The sequence below is a fragment of the Watersipora subatra genome, chromosome 3 (assembly GCF_963576615.1).
Source record: "Watersipora subatra chromosome 3, tzWatSuba1.1, whole genome shotgun sequence".
NCBI lineage: Eukaryota > Metazoa > Bryozoa > Gymnolaemata > Cheilostomatida > Watersiporidae > Watersipora > Watersipora subatra.
The window spans coordinates 56,537,892-56,559,572 of NC_088710.1; the positions used below are offsets into that span (position 1 = coordinate 56,537,892).

The 21,681-nt window shown below is 34.4% G+C and overlaps 1 protein-coding gene across 3 annotated transcripts; it reads right to left on the reverse strand.

Annotated features, from left to right (window-relative positions):
- Positions 1-581: 581 nt before the first annotated feature.
- LOC137389633 (ras-related and estrogen-regulated growth inhibitor-like) lies at positions 582-18,937 on the reverse strand. 3 transcript variants are annotated; one of them, XM_068075695.1, is made up of 6 exons: positions 18,724-18,937; positions 13,117-13,221; positions 10,404-10,460; positions 7,848-7,942; positions 2,308-2,496; positions 582-811 (listed from the first exon to the last, which is right to left on the reverse strand). In XM_068075695.1, the coding sequence occupies exons 2-6, from the start codon at positions 13,175-13,177 to the stop codon at positions 596-598; spliced, it is 618 nt and encodes a 205-aa protein (XP_067931796.1). In that variant the 5' UTR covers positions 13,178-13,221; positions 18,724-18,937; the 3' UTR covers positions 582-595. The 3 variants fall into 3 exon arrangements, with proteins under 3 accessions (XP_067931796.1, XP_067931794.1, XP_067931795.1); XM_068075693.1 differs by having other exon boundaries at positions 13,117-13,230; positions 18,731-18,936; XM_068075694.1 differs by lacking the exon at positions 18,724-18,937 and adding an exon at positions 18,399-18,479 and having other exon boundaries at positions 13,117-13,230.
- Positions 18,938-21,681: the final 2,744 nt, after the last annotated feature.

A 21,681-nucleotide genomic window follows, 5' to 3' on the forward strand; every position in this document is an offset into this window, starting at 1 on the left:
CGGCGTCTTAGCGGAATCTTGCTGCTGTCTCGATAATTATATAAACAATAATAATATATTATGACGTGATGCTATTTATTCTAGTCTCCTACATCAGGTGCAGCGAGACAATGTCTCTTAACATAGTTATAAAAATAATAATATTAATAGTTACAATTCAATGTGGTGCTGAGATTTATATTTTCATATGAAAATTGTTGTATACAAAACATGAAAATATATGATAAAATAATTATTTAAAATTGTTAGGAAACAACAATGTAGTAATATACATTCTGTTGTTTTGAATTTTGATGACGAAGCTTTTGATGATCTCACTTAACTGTAAACAGTGTACATAGTGATTATATCTGAGATATAGTATGTTACCTCATGTCATCTTTTGCTATACACTCACCATGTCATGACATGTGCTTTTTATTTATTACTTGCCACCTCATTTAAGTTATTCATTTTGCATAACTTATTTTTCTCTTTGAAAACAGGTCAAAATAAATATAAAGCTAAGACCATGTAATCACCATGATCTTGTCTTGAGTATTGCGCTGGGTTTGTTGTAGTTCTCGGCAAAAAAAAGGTAAATAGTTGTACTATGTTAGATGGACAGTTTCTTCTGTATCAGCTTTTTAAGCCGCTGACTTGCCGAGCTCCTTCTCCGGAGCTTTGCTCCGTTAGCGTCCCTGCTGTGTTTCGCATCCGCGCACAGGTCTATGAAGGGTTGTGTAGTTCTCTCAAACTCTGTCATTACAGAAATCTCATAAAATCGACATCCAAATTCATCAGCTAGCTTCTGCCCGGCTTCCGTTTTGACCTGACAAAGAAATATTTCCTGCCCCTTATGACTGGAATTTTGCACTCTCTACTTCTTTTTGTAAATGAAATGTTTATGATATTGCGTCAAGGTTTGAACGAATAGCCAAAATGTTGAGGCTCACCTTCAAAGCACACACAAGACAATATTAATGTTGTGCAAGGCATAAATTTTTATGGTTTCCTTTTCATTATCAAATTCACTATACGCATTGTACACAAAATTCTCAGAAAGTCTTTACATCGCTTCAGGGATACTTGAAGTGCTAATAATTTGGACATAAATCTAAAATATTTTCTTTGGTATTTTGAAAGCAGTTTAAGCAAACATGCAGATGATAGAGCCAAAAGCAAAAAAATACAATAACAAATACGTAAACAATCTATTGTTTCATAGATACAATATCAAATGTATGTTTATTATTATATGACTAGAAGGCTGTTTCTTTTAGAAGTAAATTAAAAATGCTCTTTATCATTCATGTTTAATTCAAAGCAGTTTTTAAAAAATCTCTTAGGCAATTATGCTTGAGATGCCATTAATTTCAGTGTCAATTTTTTATGCTGACACCGATTTATATCTAAAAACAGCGCTTCAAAAAGTAACAAAAATTTATTAGTAATAAGCAAAAGATGCCACTGCATGCTTCAGATTTGCTTCCACAGCAAACTTTAAAACACGATTGTTTTTTATCAGTAGCCTAAATTTCTATTTTGCTAATTTTAATTTTGAAATTCTGCTATTCTTATTTTAGGTACATTTTCTGCTACTCGTATCACAAGGTTACAATATGTTTTATTTGCAAATATGAAGTATTGTTGCCCCTGTGCTCGGACTATAGCTGTGTTCTTGCTACAATATAAGCCATCTTGTAAGCAGCACAATTATTGACCCATGTTAATGAAAACTTGTTGGATTTTAATTCCAAGTGGCTTTCCTATTAGCTTTGAAGTTTTGACGTCATATCACTTTCATATATGACTATTTAACATTTTTAAACCAAATGTTGGTATCCACCCCGATTTCTGTCATAACACTTCATGCAGCGTCAAGAAATTTATCAAATTATCGAGGAACTTGTAGTGATGCACTGCAAATTATCCAGCATCCTTGCTAAAAAACAAGCTATGGCAGTTGATCAAATGGCTATCGTTGCATTAGTCGTAGTTTTTCCTGCCAAACATCATTACTCCAAATGATCAAAAATAAATTGTTTTTTATCACGCTAGTACTTTGCACAGAATGCATTAATTTCTTTCTCTCATGCCACACAGTTTTCAAAGAGGTCATGAAATGACCTCTTTGAACAATCTTGAAAAAAAACCTCTTTGAAAATTTTTTTTTTATGCCACAGATTGTTCAAAGAGGTCATGAAATGACCAAAATATGCTTTTGATTGTACATGTACATGTATGATCTTCTAGTACACTTAATCTATGTATCACAGCTAGCCAAGTTTTTAATTAGTGCGCATAGATGAGTCATTTCAAACTCACCTGTCTCAAATGATCCATATCACTTTTATTGGCAACAAGGGCTATGTTATTGTTGAATGTTTTATTTGCTATAATTGCCATGATCAGCGATTTAATGGCCTCGAAGCTCGACAGGTCCACAATGCTGTACATGAGTATAAGTCCATTGGCCCACTTGACATAACCCTCTTGCTGTGGGCTATTCGTTTCCTGCAAGTGTACAAATATGTGGAATACAGAAACAATAGATTTGGTGCAAAGTTTGGCTGAGCAGTTTGTGAATAATCGGAAAGCTCTAAGGTGTAATCCGTCACACTACCATTAAAAACAATGTCATTAACACATTAAAATAATAGTATTTGTGATTCATCAACCACAACCCAATCTCATCTTATTGCAGGTCTCTGTATATTTTGAGCTAAGATAAAATATATCACACAGATGTCGGTATGCCTTCTAATGTCACCCGATGGTATGCTAAGCAATTTTTTCTTTATGAGTCAGTTAAAATTTAAATAATTTATCGCTTTTGCTTTTCTTGACAGCGTTGACTAAAGGCTGAAAATCTAATTGCAAAAATAGCAATGAGCAGCGCTTGACAAATGATATGTTGATATGTTTGACTCATATCATCGGTATTGGTGCGCTCAAAATTCTTCTTCTCAACATATATCGGCTTATCTCATTGGCTAACTATTTTAATCTAAGATCATCTTTTAAAGCTGGGAGCTTGTGCTATTGAGCCAATCTATGACAGGAGCAGTTTTTTATGCTAAAAGTTCAAATCAAAGTTATATTGTGCAACCAAATCTTTAAAAATTAAATTATTTGGTATTTTCTCTAGTCATATTAAACAACATGGATAATACTTTTTATACTCACTTACTGTCCCTTACTGTTTGGGTCAAAGATAAAGATTCAAAGCTTCCATTTTGCAACAATAGGTGAAATTATTTCATAGCAATATTTACTGTTGTGGTCTATTGCAGGGTTAATATTGTTAGATTCAATGGTCTCGAGAACTAGCTAAAAGCCAAAGGAAATTACTTATGGAGTTCTTAGCTTCAACGAACTCTCATCAATGTACTGTTTCTAATATTTTCGATTTCCACGTTTTAACAATATGTCAGCTTTATCTTCACCCAGAAGAGCCAGTCGCCTGTTATACAGATATAGTGGCAAGTGCTCCAACTATAGATATAGTGTCAAATGCTCCAACAATAGATATAGTGTCAATTGCTCCAACTATAGATATAGTGTCAAATGCTCCAACTATAGATATAGTGTCAAATGCTCCAACTATAGATATAGTTTTAAACTAACAATCAAAAGTTAGTTGATATAATTTCAGTTCTATACACTCATTATTAGTACCATTATCATTATTCTTATTGTGCCCATTATTGTTACTTCTGAAAGAACTTGGTTGCGGTGAGTTTTCTCATTAAAGATTGACCTGCAACAAAATTCACATTACAGTTATTTGTTATCAAAAGGTTCACCATGTCTTACTCTGCTGTGTTGTAGGTTCACAATATGTGGAAATGTGATTATAAGCTCTTGAAAGCTCAAAAACGAACAGTTAATCGCAACCACCACAAAAACGCCGTAGTTTAGAATCCCTGAACACGATGTGCTTCTGTTTACACTTTCATGAAACCTCATTCCTTAAAATATTTTTACAAATATACTTCACGCATTCAATAAAACCATGTCTATTATCGTTATGCATCTATTTCATCATCATTGTAATGCTGTCACTGTGAGCTGTCACTGTGAGCTGTCACTGTGAGCTGTCACTGTGAGCTGTCACTGTGAGCACTGATATCTCAAAACCCAGCCGAAAAATTAGTTGAACTTTTTAACCTTAACTCGAAAGAGTGCATATCATCCTCTGATAAACATGAGGAGCCTGTTGGTCACATGCGATAGTCGAAAAATGCTGCAGAATTTGTTCGTGCCATTTGTCAGGAAGTATAGTTCACATGATCAGATTATGACTAGATGATTAGACCACGCTGAAACAAAACTGTAAAGTAGCGAGCATTTATATTTGATTAGGGTTTTCCGGTAGAACCCGAAGTGTTTGTCATAAACTAGTGCTACGAGACATTTTATATTGAGCCTTTTATTTCATGTGATAACATCACATGTCATGAAAGGCCAGTATTGTAGTTTCACCATAGTATTGTACTGGTGAAACTTCATATTATCACCAAAACAATAACAACGTTGAGTTTAGTGCGTCATCAAAATAAAGGGATTCCAACCTGTGGCGCTTTCATGATGGCTGCGATTAACTGTTTGTTTTTGAGCTTTTAAGAGCTTGTACTCACATTTCCACATATTTTGCACCTACAACACAGCAGAGTAAAACATGGTAAACCTTTTGATACCAAATAGCTGTAATGTAGATTTTGTTGCAAGTCAACATTAACGGAACTTAGAGTTGCATTATTATTATTACTATTATTATTATTGTTGTTGTTATTATTATTATTATGCATTATTATTGTTAGTAATATTATTATGTATTATCATTGTTATTATTATGCATTATCATTGTTATTATTATGTATTATCATTGTTATTATTATGCATTATCAATGTTATTATTTTGTATTATCATTGTTATTATTATGCATTATCATTGTTATTATTATGCATTATCATTGTTATTATTATGCATTATCAATGCTATTATTATGTATTATTATTGTTATTATTATGCATTATCATTGTTATTATTATGCATTATCAATGTTATTATTATGTATTATCATTGTTATTATTATGCATTATCATTGTTATTATTATGCATTATCATTGTTATTATTATGCATTATCATTGTTATTATTATACATTATCATTGTTATTATTATGCATTATCAATGTTATTATTATGCATTATCAATGTTATTATTATGCATTATCAATGTTATTATTATGTGTTATCATTGTTATTATTATTATTATCATTTTTAGTATTATTATTATTATTATGTATGTGTGATATAATAACCCATAAAGGCATTGCTTTAGCGTGTCACCAAAATTCACTGACATCTTCATATTATTACTTTTAATATTCCTGTTGATAAAGTATAGTTGTAATTATGAATGCTGCTACAAAACACTTTTATATTTTCCAATTTTGAATACTTTAAGTTTTTCAAAATATGTATTTATCGATTTTGTTTATTAAATTCATTATTGCTTTTTACTGGTAAAACTGATTGAAATCTAAATAATCCAGATAATTTCAGAGCTGAACCAGCTTAATGTCAATAGAGAGAGTGATTGGTTAGCTTAACGTCAATAGAGAGAGTGATTGGTTATTATATTCCAGGGTTATAGCTAGAGTAAGTGCAGTGGGTACAATAATGAGAATAACACACAAATATGCTTAATTACGCATAAGACAGAAATACTAAAAGAGATAAATACATGCAATATGGCTATGATTTCTACTACAGGGATGTGAATACATGCTGCTAGTAATAAGCCTGAGGTGTGGCAGCCGCTATATATTAGTAGACCCAATGTAGCTTCTTGGTGTCAGCTTAGCATTCAGCCAATCAGAGCTAGGTTCAATATGTTACAGCGGTGATATAACATGGTTTGCAGTAATAGCAGCAGATGCAAAAAGCCAAAGTTCTTTACCAATGCATGGCTAAGAGCTGTTGAGCAGGTGACAAAGCGCCCTTATTTTGGATCTTGGTTAGGTTACTGATACTAAATAGCTATAGACAAAATTTCGTAACTGTGAAACACTAGTTAGCAACTTGCAAAAAACAAATTTATCCTTCATTTGTTTGGAGCTGGAATATCTACTCACTATTTTATACAAGCATCTTTTTACTATTTTGCATAGACATCAGATTTTATACAGTTTATCGATAGACACATACGATTGACAAAATGCTGTAAAGCAGTCTAGATACTAGATTGCTGGTAACTATTGATTTATTTATTTATGTTTATGTCTCATGGTCTACTTTGTTTCAAATGGCATAGACTGACGATAATGAAGTACATATCTATATATACATGTATATATATCTAACCATTCGAATATGAAAACTATTCCTATAGGATCTGAATATTGTGTACCGTGTACTGAATACACACAGTACTGAAGAATCTGTGACTGCTTACAAGGAGTTATAAACCCAGGTCTGACTCATCTTGAAGTTATCAACTATAGTAACTCAAGTTATTTCACTTCTATCGAGTATTATAGTTTTATGTCAATGTCCTCCTACGCAGTTAGAGATCATTATCTGTGCGTCAGAATTCGATTCATTTGGAATCAAAATTGGAGATCTGATTTCTGAACTGAACTTGTTCTGTTAACAGCTGTTCAGTTTTTTAACATATTTAGATAACTTAGCTTTTGTCTTCGGTGAATAAGATTTCTCCAGCTATACTGAAATTAAGTAATTTTTTCTTCGTACTCGTCAAATGTGACGTTAGAGAATGAGTAGAGATTACTCTGAAATATTCTCCTGCAAAATTTCCAGTTGTTTAGGTTCTACCCAGTCAAATTACGAACAGAATTTAAGACTTAAAGAGTTAGGTGTCATAGAAATGACAGATTAAACGCTTTTAAATTCCAGCAATGATTGAATGTGATTGGTCAAATCCCTTTTTTGTGTCTTTTAATAACTAGGATGCAAGACTTCTTCATTTAACCACATTCCTTGACAATAAAACACTAATGAGTGATTATTAAATTAATAGTTGCTATTCTTTGAATATGTAATAGATACAAATACATATAACATATATATATAGATAGATAGATAAAAATGTATATAACTTGGAAAAAATTTTAAGTTTGCATGATAGATATACAGCAATTTCCTAAATGCCTTACTATTTTATATGAAAGTCTAGCCCCTGGTTAAAATTCCTTTGCCACTACATAGCTTTCCTTTGTGTTTGTGTGTTTAGTATGATTTATTCAGGCATAAACAACAAATAGGTATTCTTTGATTTTATTGATTATTTATCACTTGAATGCAGAGATTTCGTCACGTAGTTCTTAACCTCTTTTCATGTGATTATACCGTAATAATAGAAAAATCTACCAACATGATTAGCGTCAACAGCCATGATAAATTACGGCAAGCTGGCGGCATTTGTATGAACAAAACATGATATTGCAAAGCAACAAATAGCGCTAGAGTGAGTAATACCCACGTCATCAGACGAGACCCTGCTGAGGATTAGGAAAAGGATAAAAACTAAAATCGAATAGTAACCATGGAGATGTTACCTAGTAATGACCAAGCTTACTGTTTGTACACCGCTAAAGAGGATGACGTTTAGTTCAATACATACACTGGTAATGATGCGTGCCGACCATTCAGGTCAAAGGATAGACAAAAAATGGCTAATGCACCCCAAAAACATTTCGTAACACTAACTTGACATCTTGCAGCAACATCAAAACTGTTATAAATCACTGACTACAGTGAGTTTGGCAGCTTTCCATTTCTATGCATTAGCTCAATGCCGTTATCGTTCCATCGAATCTGCCATATGAAATACTTACAAACGCTATGTAGCCTGCTGTATCCATAATCTCTAAGTTAATACTGGTTTCTTCTGCTTCTGCCTTGTTCACCAATGAATATTTGTAAATATTTTCTACAATGATACAGATCTAGTGTCAGTAACTAAAGTAGCCTGGGCTCCACACTGATGAGTATGTTGTTGTATTGTTGAATGTATGTAGATATGTTCTACAATGATACAGATCTAGTGTCAGTAACTAGAGTAGCCTGGGCTCCACACTGATGAGTATGTTGTTGTATTGTTGAATATATGTAGATATGTTCTACAATGATACAGATCTAGTGTCAGTAACTAAAGTAGCCTGGGCTCCACACTGATGAGTATGTTGTTGTATTGTTGAATGTATGTAGATATGTTCTACAATGATACAGATCTAGTGTCAGTAACTAGAGTAGCCTGGGCTCCACACTGATGAGTATGTTGTTGTATTGTTGAATATATGTAGATATGTTCTACAATGATACAGATCTAGTGTCAGTAACTAGAGTAGCCTGGGCTCCACACTGATGAGTATGTTATTGTACTGTTGAAAATTTATTTAAAATTGATTTTTATTGATCAATGACTCATAAAAATTTAAACCAACAACTAGAATTATATTTTCTGTATTATTGCATTAATTGCATTATTGCTCTTAGCTCAAATCGTCTGAAACATCAGCACAACAGAGTACATGTACATGTATACAAAATATGTTTGTATATATCTGTATTTACTAGATGTGTGTGCCATGTACATATGTACTATGTGTATATGTACAATGTCAGCATGTACATTTAGGAGACTTTTTTACTAGAAAACAAATCATTGCTTCAAGTACTTAAAATTTATGTTGTAGTTTTATCCTATTTAAAAGTACTACAATCATCTAAATAACCATCTTAAAGGTCAAATAGCACACCTGTTGTCTATACTACAATAGACTACTCTCAGCCTATTGTAGTACAGTGTTGCAGAAGAGCTAAGACTATCGTTGTACATTTCAATTGAACAACTAAAAATATTTATGAATATATTGTACAAATATATTGTACATTCTTTACTAGTTAATAATTTATTTTTACATAACACGATTTATCCTTAATGGTTAAACAAGCTCCTTATACGCACTCGCAGTGAGTCACGTGTATTTATATTTAGCATATTACAATTCCCATGAAGTGCAACAGAACGTCTATAAACAATGATTATTTGAAAAAAGATTTTTTGCAAAGTCACTGACTCACTTCATTGTACTACGTCATTTACATTAATACTTACATAAAGCAGTTTACTCGTTTAATGTACACAAGCATCTTTTAGTTTATGGCCTGAAGTATATTTTATAGTCAAGGATTAGTTGCTTGGAGGCAAGAACTTGTGTTGCCTTTGATATAAGCTTTAACAGCGAGTTGCAACAATTATAGAAATCTGGAGCAAACAGCAAGCCTCATCATGCTGTTTCTTTGTAATAGAAAGAATCTAAGTCAGTTAGCGTGTTAGTACATTAGTTGCATAATTCTAACTAACAAATTTGCAAAAGTAAGATTTAAAAATTGTATGAACTTCTTTTTTCCTTTCTAAAACAAATAGCAGCATTTTATTTTAAATGATTATGATAAATAATTTGCCAAAAAGTTAAATAATTTACAAATGATAAAAACGCGTGTTACTCGCTTTGTCAGTTCTGCGTAGGTATTGTAGGAGCTAAGGCCATAGTTCTCAGGCTATTGTAGTACAGTGTTGTAAGGAACTAAAACTATAATTTTCAGGCTATTGTAGAACGATGTTGCAGAGGAGCTAAGACTATAATTCTCAGGCGATTGTAATGCGGTGTTGTAAGGAACTAAAACTATAATTTTCAGGCTATTGTAGAACGATGTTGCAGAGGAGCTAAGACTATAATTCTCAGGCTATTGTGGTGCGGTGTTGCAGAGGAGCTAAGACTATAATTCTCAGGCGATTGTAGTGCGATGTTGCAGAGGAGCTAAGACTATAATTCTCAGGCGATTGTAGAGCGGTGTTTCAGAGGAGCTAAAACTATAATTTTCAGGCTATTGTAGAACGATGTTGTAGAGGAGCTAAAACTATAATTCTCAGGCGATTGTAGTGTGGTGTTTCAGAGGAGCTAAAACTATAATTCTCAGGCTATTGTAGTACGGTGTTGCAAGAGATCTTTCTTAAGATTGTATGCATAGGAGGATTAGGGCCATGCGATTACTTTGCAACCGACACATTAAGCGGTTGATGTGGTTTGATCTAGGATAGGTAGAAATTGTTTTGCACATGTACAAGGAAATGCTTTGATGATGGTTTAGTCATAATCTGAAACATAAGCATAGCTATTTAAATTTTTATTATTATTTGAATGTAAAATCCACTGAGGTTTATTCCAGAAGTGTAAAAGATTTTGCGATACCTAATTGCTCATTATCATTTGTCATTTTTTATACCCTTTTTAATTTATTAAAACTTAACTATATCTTAATAAACTAAATCAAAAAGCAATTATTTCAGGCAAATTTGAAGTTGTCTCCCAGTAATATTTACTTACCTAAAGTGGGATGATAATTCCAGATAAATCTTCCTGACACCACTTTGACTGTTAACGCTGAAATGGACATAAATAATGAAACAATATTCACATTGTAGACTGCTTGGCAAGACAACAGCGAGAGTATTGCTTTTATAGACTGATAAATAAAAACAGCGGAAAAAAGAGATTTCGAGTTACAAGTTTCCGTATTCTTGTTCTTTTTAAATCAAATCACTACTGGTTATGTATATACAATAAATTATAGTAGGTGCTTCCATACTTTTGCACATGACTCTGGTTGTACCAATATTGTGCTTCTACATTGCTCTTAGAAATGTTTTCACAATGCTTTAGAAATGGGTTGTTTGTGTGTATGCATGTTATAGCAAGGCTGAAGTAGCCTTCCCAGAAACAATGCCATGATGACTCAAAAAAGTGTTTACGAATATTTCATCAATGCATGAGTCATATGCGTAAACTAAAAGACTAAATTTTTCAACTTAATGAATCAAGTCGTAAATTTAGTTTTTTGAATGACAGTGAATCGTGCATATAACTGTTATAATACTACATCAATTTGATGAATGCACTAAAAACTAAATTACAAGTCATGCAGGGGACTTTTCCATGAGGTAGTTGGTGACACTAATAAAAATTTGTAATTTTAGTTTGTTATTTTTTAAATTTTACTTTATTTTCCATTTTTACATAACAACATGTGAAATATCACTTATATGCAACATGAATTACATGATTATAGCCAAAATAACTACTACATTTCACTGCATCACTGTTAACTGCAATAATACAGACGACTTTTTGAAGAATCAATTAAGCTGCTCTGATGTCATAGTTAAAGACTGCTCGATGGCCAAGAATGATGTGTGGAAATACGAGAACGAAATATGGAAAGAATGGAAAGAATGGAAAGAAGAAAGCTGACATAGAGAGAAGTAGGCTGACATCAGAAGATGTGAGCTGATGAAATAGTGAGAGAGAGGGAGAGAGAGAGAGAGAGAGAGAGAGAGAGAGAGAGAGAGAGAGAGAGAGAGAGAGAGAGAGAGAGAGAGAGAGAGAGAGAGAGAGAGGAAGAGAGGGAGAGAGAGAGAGAGAGAGAGAGGGAAGGAGGGAGGGAGGGAGGGAGGGAGGGAGAGAGAGAGAGAGAGAGAGAGAGAGAGAGAGAGAGAGAAAGGATGCATGCTAGCATGGGGAGATACTGTAGATGTTAGGAGATACATTAAAGTTGGTATATGAGATGACAGGCTAGCCTTAGCTGCCTACAAAATGCAGCAAACACCAGTGTAGGAATATATAGCTATTAGTACTGCCGTAAGTTCCAATGGTTTGTAATTTATATATATAGGATCAGTGACTGCTTTACTGCATAGACATCAGCAAATGAACGCCTTTTCCTTTCAGTAACATTCACTCTTATCTTCACCTTAATCATAACATTACTGATATATCAAGAGACAAGGCACCGTGACGATGCGCATCGGCGGAGATGTAAAGTGCAAAGTTTACCACAAGCTTAGTTAGCGCAGGTTGGCAAGCACTGGCAGGTTGATATTCAGCTAAAGATCATCAATCAGGGACTCCACAGAATCTTTTCAACAATATAGGGATAAATGTAAATCATTCTGCTAAATAATACATGAAAAGCCATCAAACAGTGAAAAGGCAATGATGGCCGAGCAGTCAATACCATCTATTATTATATGAAAGAAGAAGACCAACTAATGGTGAAATTTTATAGCGCTTTAAAACACGGGTTAGTTACCTTAAAGGCAAAAACATTAGCGTCTAGTGTAATGACACAATTGTGTAGCCCGCATTTCATACAGTAATAAATATGTTAGAACTAGCATAATCATTGCAGATAAAAATCAGTCAGTACCTCTCTCTTTGTATTTAGATGGTCAACATTTATCATTTTATTGTTTACAAATATTTCTGTAATACCAATTATGCAGTTTTTTTACTCAATTATGCGTAAATCAGCTCATTTTTAGCTTGCAAAACTGACTTTTAAACGTAAAGATATGAATATGAACTTTATTTTTACCAGTTGGTGTGCTGTTTAAAGTAAATTTAACTATGTGACAAAAATAAAGAATATTAAAGTTAAATTATGTGCATTGAAAGAAAAGAGCTCTATTTGCATAACTATGTAGATTGGCAACGTGCTAGTATGAGGTGTAGTGAATTTTCTGGAGAAGAAGGAATGAAATGGATGGTCAAGCAGATTGGAGATGCGAATCATGAAGCAGTTTCAATTTATGCAAACTTATATTGTGTTCTTGGCAATCAACTATTTAAACTAGTTTTATAGCTAGTTTACTTGCTCCCTTGAGGGTTTGAGAAAAAGTCTTTGCGCTTTTACGACAAATGGTTGTTTTACAAAGCTGCCAAAAGTATAGAAAATGCTTAAACTGATGTTAGCAGTTCTAATGCTAAATAGTTGATCTCGTGTTATCTATCAAGCTGGCCAACTATGTAGATTATGCTGACAGGCCGCTCACCAATGCTATGCCTTATCTGGGCTTGGCAAGTGTTCTTTTGGCACCTTTTTAGAACTTCACAGAGTTTAAATTATTTGATCACGAATAAATTGACAACTTGTCAAGTTATCAACTTACAAATTTAGAGTTTTCTTTCCTTACTAAGATTGTAACTTTCACTTTAAATAAAAAACAAACAACTGAGTAAAGTAAATTGATTGAACACGTACCTGTTTTACCGACACCGGGTAGGCCTAATATTGCAATCTTTACGGTTTCTCCAGAAGACATTTTTATGAGTCACTCACACCTGCATACGCTTCCAATTTTTATTGCTAGATCACCTGTAACATTCAGAAGCAATGGATAGATTCAAAAACACGCAGATTATAGAGTTCTTCTGCTGTTTCAGACCATCCATGTATTTGCGTATCATTTTCTCATGTAAATGCGCGTATTAACTTATCATCTATCATTGTTGTGTTGTTACACAATAACAAAATACTATGAGTGATTGCTTTTTAAAAACTGATAGTTTTTGCACTCTTTTATGTAATAGAAATGAATATAATTACTGAAAACCGGCAAAGTTAAAATGCTTAACAATGTTATCAAAAATTAACACGTGTGCTTATTGAATTGTCAAGATATTTTTTAAGGTACATGCACAAATTAAGTATTCATATATGATTATTGTAAATTTTAGGTTATATTACAAAAACTAGTACCCTGGCAATCTATTTAGCAGAGAGTGGGGATTAGTGCAATCATTTATATACCAGAATATTAGAAAATGGAAGATTAGCCCAAGTGTAAGAGTGTCAGGCTGCGAAGGCGAATGTCATAAGTTTGAATCTCATTTGATGCAATCTTTGTTCTCACTCTCCAGCCGAGGCTACAGACAGACTTTATGATATGAAAGAAAATGGATGAAGAATGGATAAAGAAGTTGGTTATTACACCTCAGCTATTGCGCCTGTTCATCAAAGTTGATAAGTGCCATAGGAAAGCTTACTCATAGCCATAGGGGAAGTGAATGAGGTGTACATGAGGCATGAGATGTACATGAGGCATGAAGTGTACATGAGGTGTACATGAGGCATGATGTGTACATGAGGTGTACATGAGGCGTGATGTGTACATGAGGCATGATGTGTACATGAGGTGTACATGAGGTATGAGGTGTACATGAGGCATGAGGTGTACATGAGGTGTACATGAGGTGTACATGAGGTGTACATGAGGCGTGAGGTGTACTTGAGGCATGAGGTGTACATGAGGCGTGAGGTGTACATGAGGCATGAGGTGTACATGAGGTGTACATGAGGTATGAGGTGTACATGAGGCATGAGGTGTACATGAGGTGTACATGAGGTGTACATGAGGTGTACATGAGGTGTACATGAGGCGTGAGGTGTACTTGAGGCATGAGGTGTACATGAGGCGTGAGGTGTACTTGAGGCATGAGGTGTACATGAGGCATGAGGTGTACACGAGGCAAAGCTTTGTTAACTACTTCATATAATGACTTATGAAAGCCGCGGGAGGTGAGTGCGAGTGCATCATGTATCCCACATCTTTACCTCAGCCACTATCTATAGATTATCTTATTATTTAGTGAAAAGAGGTGGTCCATTTAATATTGTTTATCATCAGCTTGTTGTTTGGCAGCTATAACTGACCTTATTCAAAACTTCAGTGTAGAATACACAGTAAACTACTAATAGGAACAATATGGACAAATCTTTGTATACAATCTTTGTAGTGTTGTTAAACTGCAGACCTACTTACCCGCACAACTTACAATATCGGAGTGACTGTGTGACTGAAATATTATCGTTACTGATGAAATAGACCCTCTCATGTTTGCCTCCAGGTAAAAATAATGTGAGAGCACTGCTAGGCATTACGACAAAAACGATTACTATTAATTTTTTGCACTTGTAAGACAAGTAGACCAAATATGAATACATGAGCAAAGAGAAACATCTGGAGTCAACTTGGAAGTTCAGGAACTTTGGCTAGAGAATATTGCTTTAAAACACTGCCTTCTGGAGCATGTTTGCTAGCCAGTGTAACAAAACTAATTTATAACAGTATATCTGTTGTAGTTATTTCTAATTTCTATCAAATAATCCTCTCAAATGTGTCACTCATTTGCAATTATTTGTTTCTTGTTCCAAGGCTAGAGGCTAATATCTGATTTTCAGAGCTCCGATTGAACTTTGTACTATCCAAAACGAATGCTATTCAGAGACTAGTCTCTCCAGTCTATATAGCATAGCCAAATCTCTCCAGTCTATATAGCATAGCCCAGTCTATACAGTTAATATAGCATAGCTCAAACTCTCCAGTTTATATGGCATACCCAGTCTTTTCAGTCTATATAGCACACCTAGCCTCTATAGTCTATATAGTATACCTGTTCTCTCCAGGTTATATAGCATACATAGTCTCTAGGCTATATAGCATAGCCCAGTTCCAACAGCCTATATAGCATACCTAATCTCTCCATTCTATATAGCATAGGCCAGTCACCCCAGTCTATATAGCAGAGCCCAATCGCTCCAGTCTATATAGCATAGACCTGCTGGCTCTGGACGTCTACCATAGACATAAACATATACACTCTTGAGCCAGCTGATACTGCATAGTCACTATGTCATAGATGACTTTCCTAATCGCTGAATTTGCTGACAGCTTCATAAAATTTTAAAAGTTAATTTTGCAGTTAAAGCAGCATTTAGCTTTGACCGCTCACAGAAAAAACCTGCAATTATAGCTCTTAAAGGGGAGGGAGAATCCTGTCTATTTCATCCAGTAGCCTCAGAGTGAACAGGCTATATGACACGCTAAGAAAGTGTTGCAATTGTTTGCAAGCGATACAATTTCATTCTTAATCTGAACATGTGCTATGACACGAGCACCGGGTAGTAACACGCGATTGTTTTTACAGACGCTTCTACAGCTGTTTCAGTTGATAGTCTTTGAATTTTGATACGCGTAAGAGGCTTGTGGCAATTCTCTTTTAATTACATGCTATCAAGTTTTTTGTCTTATGCAACTGAGAAAACTCAGGAGCATTAGACCGGTACTTGAAAATATTTTAAGGTAATGACTCACAACTTTCAATGGCATTATTCATACATACACACCCTCCTGGTACAAAAATGACAAGAAACAAAAAATGAAAAGTTTCATGAAAAAAGAGAACAAAATTTAAAGATTTTATGGGATAAAAATTTAGTGTATTTTTAATAAATAGCTATGTGATTTCTTTTCGTATTATAATAAAAGTTATTTCAGATTTTAAAGATCTTATAAAAATTTGTCTTTATGTTTTATTGGAATTACGCATTGCTGATCAAAACCATTTTTTGTATTTAGACTTGTAATTAATGTTTATAACTGTCCTGTATATATCAGAAGCCCAGTGGAAAGCTTTAATGCTTGTGACGAGCAAAAATATAGGATCAAAAACTGGGACAAGTTTGTCCTTACAACAAGTAAAACAATGTTTTTCAAGTAGAGCATAAAAAATTAGGACATTATCTAAAGTATAATTATAATGGTAAATAAATATTAAATTACAGCTAATATTAATATTATGATCAACAATATACAGAAATCCTGTTACCAAATATGTTTAATGTGAGTATGTAGATAGGCAACTCCCAAAATTTTTGGTGTTTTCCACTCATCCTTCAGATTTCGGGTCTTTACCTCAATGTAAACCTGATGAATACTACTTCACTACAATCAATATGGTAAAACACTTGTTTTTAATACTCACTAGTTCTGTTGGATATCATTGATACTTATAAATGGTTGTACTTTAACAAAAAATATTCCCACTTTAGTTTATGATAGCAGAAAATTTCTTTACAAGCATGACAAATGCAACCAACTTTTGTTCTTCCATCACAGTAGTTCATCTATTCTATCATAAAAGTTGGGGTTATTTTTATACACAGTTAAATGTTATAAAATGGAGATAGAACACCAACGATAATTACTATTCAATGATAATCCGGATTTACTTTGACACCAAGTGTTATAAATAATAGGTTGGCAAAGGTGTTTTGACCTAGTGCATTGCTTTCATGTTCATAGCTTAATTTAAGATTGAAACCAAATCTTTAGCCATCTTGTCCAGCTGAGGACAATGTTTGATCAAAGATGAATAAACCTGATTGTAGTGGATATACTGATTTTAGGTTAATGTAGGAGCACCTGCTTGTCATTGTCATGACTCGATAATCTCAACTATCTTTGTCAGAGTAAATACTTGAGTCGGAGCTTAGCACTCAATGCTACTTATTTAACTACTTCCACGTAGCGTCACCGGCATCATAGTAAATACTTTAGCTTGGCTGTGAATTATACGTTACCCTCAGGCTATCCGCTATATTCAGTATAAGTTTGTTTATATAAATAATGAATAAATCTCTGCAGCTGGCATCAGACCAGAAATAAATCTTTGCCGTAGTTAGAGCTGTTTTCGTCTGTCCAAAAGTTGTAAATGAGGAAAAATAACTGCTTTCTGTATGATTAGAACTCAAAAACATTCACCAAGGTCACCCGCTACATTACCACCTGCACCAATCATTCGCCTTCCAGGGCTATATAATTATTGTGCACATAGTGGTTCTCTGCGCTTTATATACACATCTGATGATCTCTCATGGCACACTAGACTGTTAGGGTACTAGTAATACATATCAACAAGTCGGTATAAAAGCTAGTGTAAAGTGGTTGATTAATTTTCCTTTGCAAAATTTTACTAATAAAATAATTCTAACACTTTTAGCATTAACAGCATGCATTGCCTAAAAAATGAAGTCTTCACATTCACTTGCGACTCTATTAGATAGAGTCGTAAAACAGCACTTGACAACAAAACAATTTACAAATAAGAATGTTTGAGTGAAGCACGTTAAAGCAGTAGGACTATGTATAGCAAGTATAGCAATAGGACTATGTATAGCAGGTATAGCAGTAGGACTATGTATAGCAGGTATAGCAGTAGGACTATAATGTATAGCAGTAGGACTAAATATAGCAGGTATAACAATAGGACTATGTATAGCAGGTATAGCAGTAGGACTATGTATAGCAGGTATAGCAATAGGTCAATGTATGCATGTAATGATCTATTGCAGTCATCAAATTAAACTTTTCTTACTTTTGCCTGGGATTTGAAGACAAGCAGTTACAAAAAAGAATGAGTTGAACAGGCTAGTAGCCTGTGTACCCTGACTCCCTTACTACAGGACAGGCTAATAGCCTGTCTAAGGGTAGTCTGAGATGTCCTCAGCAAATGTTACAGTATCATTATTATTCAACAGTATCATAATCCATTTTTTCAAATTTTTTTCTACAAATGAGCGTTGCATAACCCTTTTTTCTGCAGTATCACTAGCTACCGGCTTATGAGTCATGCAGAAAGAATTCAGCCACAAACCACTGCTCAACAAAATATATTCTCAAACTAATAAAGCTAATCCCATACCATTAAGTTCAACTCTCCTGTCAGAGCGTTTCTGTAATCAGCTGAGAAGAATTTAGCAGAACCTTGAATGTGTGACTAGCGATAACGGAATGATAAGTTCAAATAAACTCACGGATGGTTATTTATGAAGGACGAGACAGCAAATATTTGCCTTGAGTGGACCAACTTGATAAAAATATCTAACTCCTGCCTGCAACCGCAATTAGCAATCTACTGACATGTCAAACACATATTGACACACAGAGACAGATAGGACACTGAGAATAGCAAATTATCTGTTATGAGTTATCTGTCTTGTTAAACAAACAAAATAATGTTTAATAACTTCTCACCTAATTCAAGAATCTCACACAGAGCGATAGAGAAATCCGAGTTGGCACATGCTGAGACAAAGGCGATAGATGGCTGGTAGCCTGCAGCACTCTAGCGTATAAAGAGCACCAGCACTCAGTAATGCCAATATAATGTACTCTCTTATGTTTGTCCTCAGCTAACAGATGTGGGTAACGCGTGTATCTCAGCTGCAAGCGTTTATAATTTCACAACAAAGCAACGCGACTCCAAACTTCGCCTCTTAGCAGTAATTTCCAATATAGTTGTTTTGATTTGGAAATAAAGGATCTCACAGGAGAACAAACATATAAATACGTTGGTTCTTGCCTTGACAAGTCAGGATTTCTATAGGGTATTTACTTGTGGTCGGGATTGTCAGCGAATAATGATTCTCAGTGGTCCTTGTCGCAGTACATAGCTATTGTCATCAGCAACCTTTTGTTTAAATTGAATGCGCCTCCTCCGTCACAACAACCTTTCTAACCACATAATTAGCATTAGCAAGGTGGTGACTTGGCCAGACTGCAACTAGGGTAAACTTTTCACACATAATGATTGTTATGGCCTCAGGCAATGCAAATGGTCTAAAGAGTTGAAATTGCTTGTATATGACCTGTTTAGATACCTGTAACAGGTCATATACAAACCATTCTTTGAACAAAATAGGAGGCAACCGCCCATGTTGAATAGACATTGTGGTCTTTGTAACTGAACCTATCGCTATTCTCTGTACATTTGGTTATCAGCTGTTACGTTATGTTTGGAAAAAGTTGTATACATAATGATCTTGTCATTTTTTAGTGTCTTTGATGGCTTCTTTTATGTTTGATATTCATTTAAAAATGTGTTCTTTCTTCATTCAAGAGACCAACATACGCACAGAATGCTTCATTTAAAAAAATGCGAAATGAAACATCAACAAAGCTGGTGAAGTATTAGGGTATATACTACTTGTTTTTGTATTTTAATTGTTAGGCTCAAACGTATTAAGTTAGAAGAAACAACAATAACTAATGTATCAATAATTATATTGTTCTCTAGCATAGTTGTTTACCCTTGCAATACAAGTTGTTCCAGAGTTATCTCATTGGTATATTTGAATACGCACACTTTCATCATACCACATTTAACGATGTTTTAATTGATAATATTAATTAATACTAAATTAAAACCTGATAACGTAAAACAATAAACAGGCAAATTATGAAAAATTGTTTCCATAGCGATCAATATGGCAGATCCGGGTTTCAATGTGTACCAATTGTAAAAAAGTTAAGACCTTCGTCTTTGCAAAATTATGACGATGTCTTTTTGCGTGCGTAAATAGTAGCCCATATAAATAATACATGCACAAAAAATGTTCATTAAAACCGCCAAGGTGCAATCCTAAAAAAGATTTGAGCACAAAAATGGAAACCGAGTTCGATAGAAAGAAGCCTCTCCACCTTTGGTTCACCTCAAAACAAAGTTTGTCACTTCAACGAGAGGTGGACGATGTCGCTATGCGAAGTATTTGGGAAATATCATTAGCAAAAGCTGTCAAATTTTAAGAAGACCAAGACAATGTAGAAAAATGAAATGGTTAGTAATATAAAAAATGCTACGTGCATTTATGTGAAGCCTTGAACCACTAAGCATTCAAGTCTACATTTTTAGCGTTACCATGATGTGTATAGACGTAAGTTTACTACAGTAATACTTCAACTTACGAGTGCTCCAACGTACGAGAAACTTGAGATACGAGCCCGAGATACGAGTTTTAGCACTAACATACGAGCCATGTTTGAGATACGAGCACTTGAGTCAGTTGCCAAGTATGCCGGAGGTGTTTTATGAGAACAGCATCACTCTGTATTTTTCAACCGCTCAGGTTATACAGTTGTACCGTGTTTTTTTGTGCACGATCTTCTGTGCAGAATTATGTGAATTAAACGTACTGTGCGTAGACCAAAAGTTTGCCAGTAAAATGAAAGATAATACAAAGAAAAAGCAAATGATAACAATTGATATTAAACGGAAAAATATTGAAAAAAATGCGAAATGTGTATGCGTGATTGAGCTAGCTCGGCAATATGACAGAAATACATTCATAATGATCAAACAGAAGGATTATATTCAGGGCATTTAGTTCGCAAAAGGACTAACCATAGTTTCTAAACGGTGCAGCGATCTTCACGGCCGCTGATGGCATTGGACAAATCATTGGCCAGTGTCATGCAAGTGCCAAGTATTATTGGTACTTTGCAAACAAACATTATGCTTTTTAGCTAAAGCTTTATACAAGCTAATATTATATAGTACTGTCTCATGATAGCTATTAATAATGCTTGTAGCTTTTTACAAAGCTTTTCTATGACCAAACATATAAATACTTGGGTTTTCTGTTATCAAATCAGTTGTCTCTGGAGTGTGCAATAAACCATTTCTCTAATTTAATACTCTATTTAATTGCTTCTGTGCAGAAACATAACAGAAGCTAATTGGCGACAAGGATTTCTCTTTTGAACAGTTACAAAGAGTTTTGTTCAGATTTTCAAAATTGCACCACTACAATGGCAGAAGTAGCAGACCTGATCAAGCTAATGCAGAAGCAGCAGGAGGACCAGAGACAGCAGCAAGAGGAGCAGAGAAAGCAGCAAGAAGAGCATAGACAACAGCAGCATGAGGAGTTCAAGCAGCAACAAGAGGAATACAGACGTCAGCAAGATGAAAGAATGGAGGAGAATAAGAAACTGATGGAGCTACTACTACAAAACCCACAACGGAAACAAGAAACAGCTGCAACCGCTGTTCCAGCCTTCGCAGGTTTTGACCCAACAGCAGAGCTACTAACAGATTACATAGACAGATTCAACACATTCATTGCAGCAAATTCTATTCATCAAGACAAGATTGCTGGCACTTTTCTCACCAACCAACAGCCTACACTCTACAAGCAGCTTAGTAATAT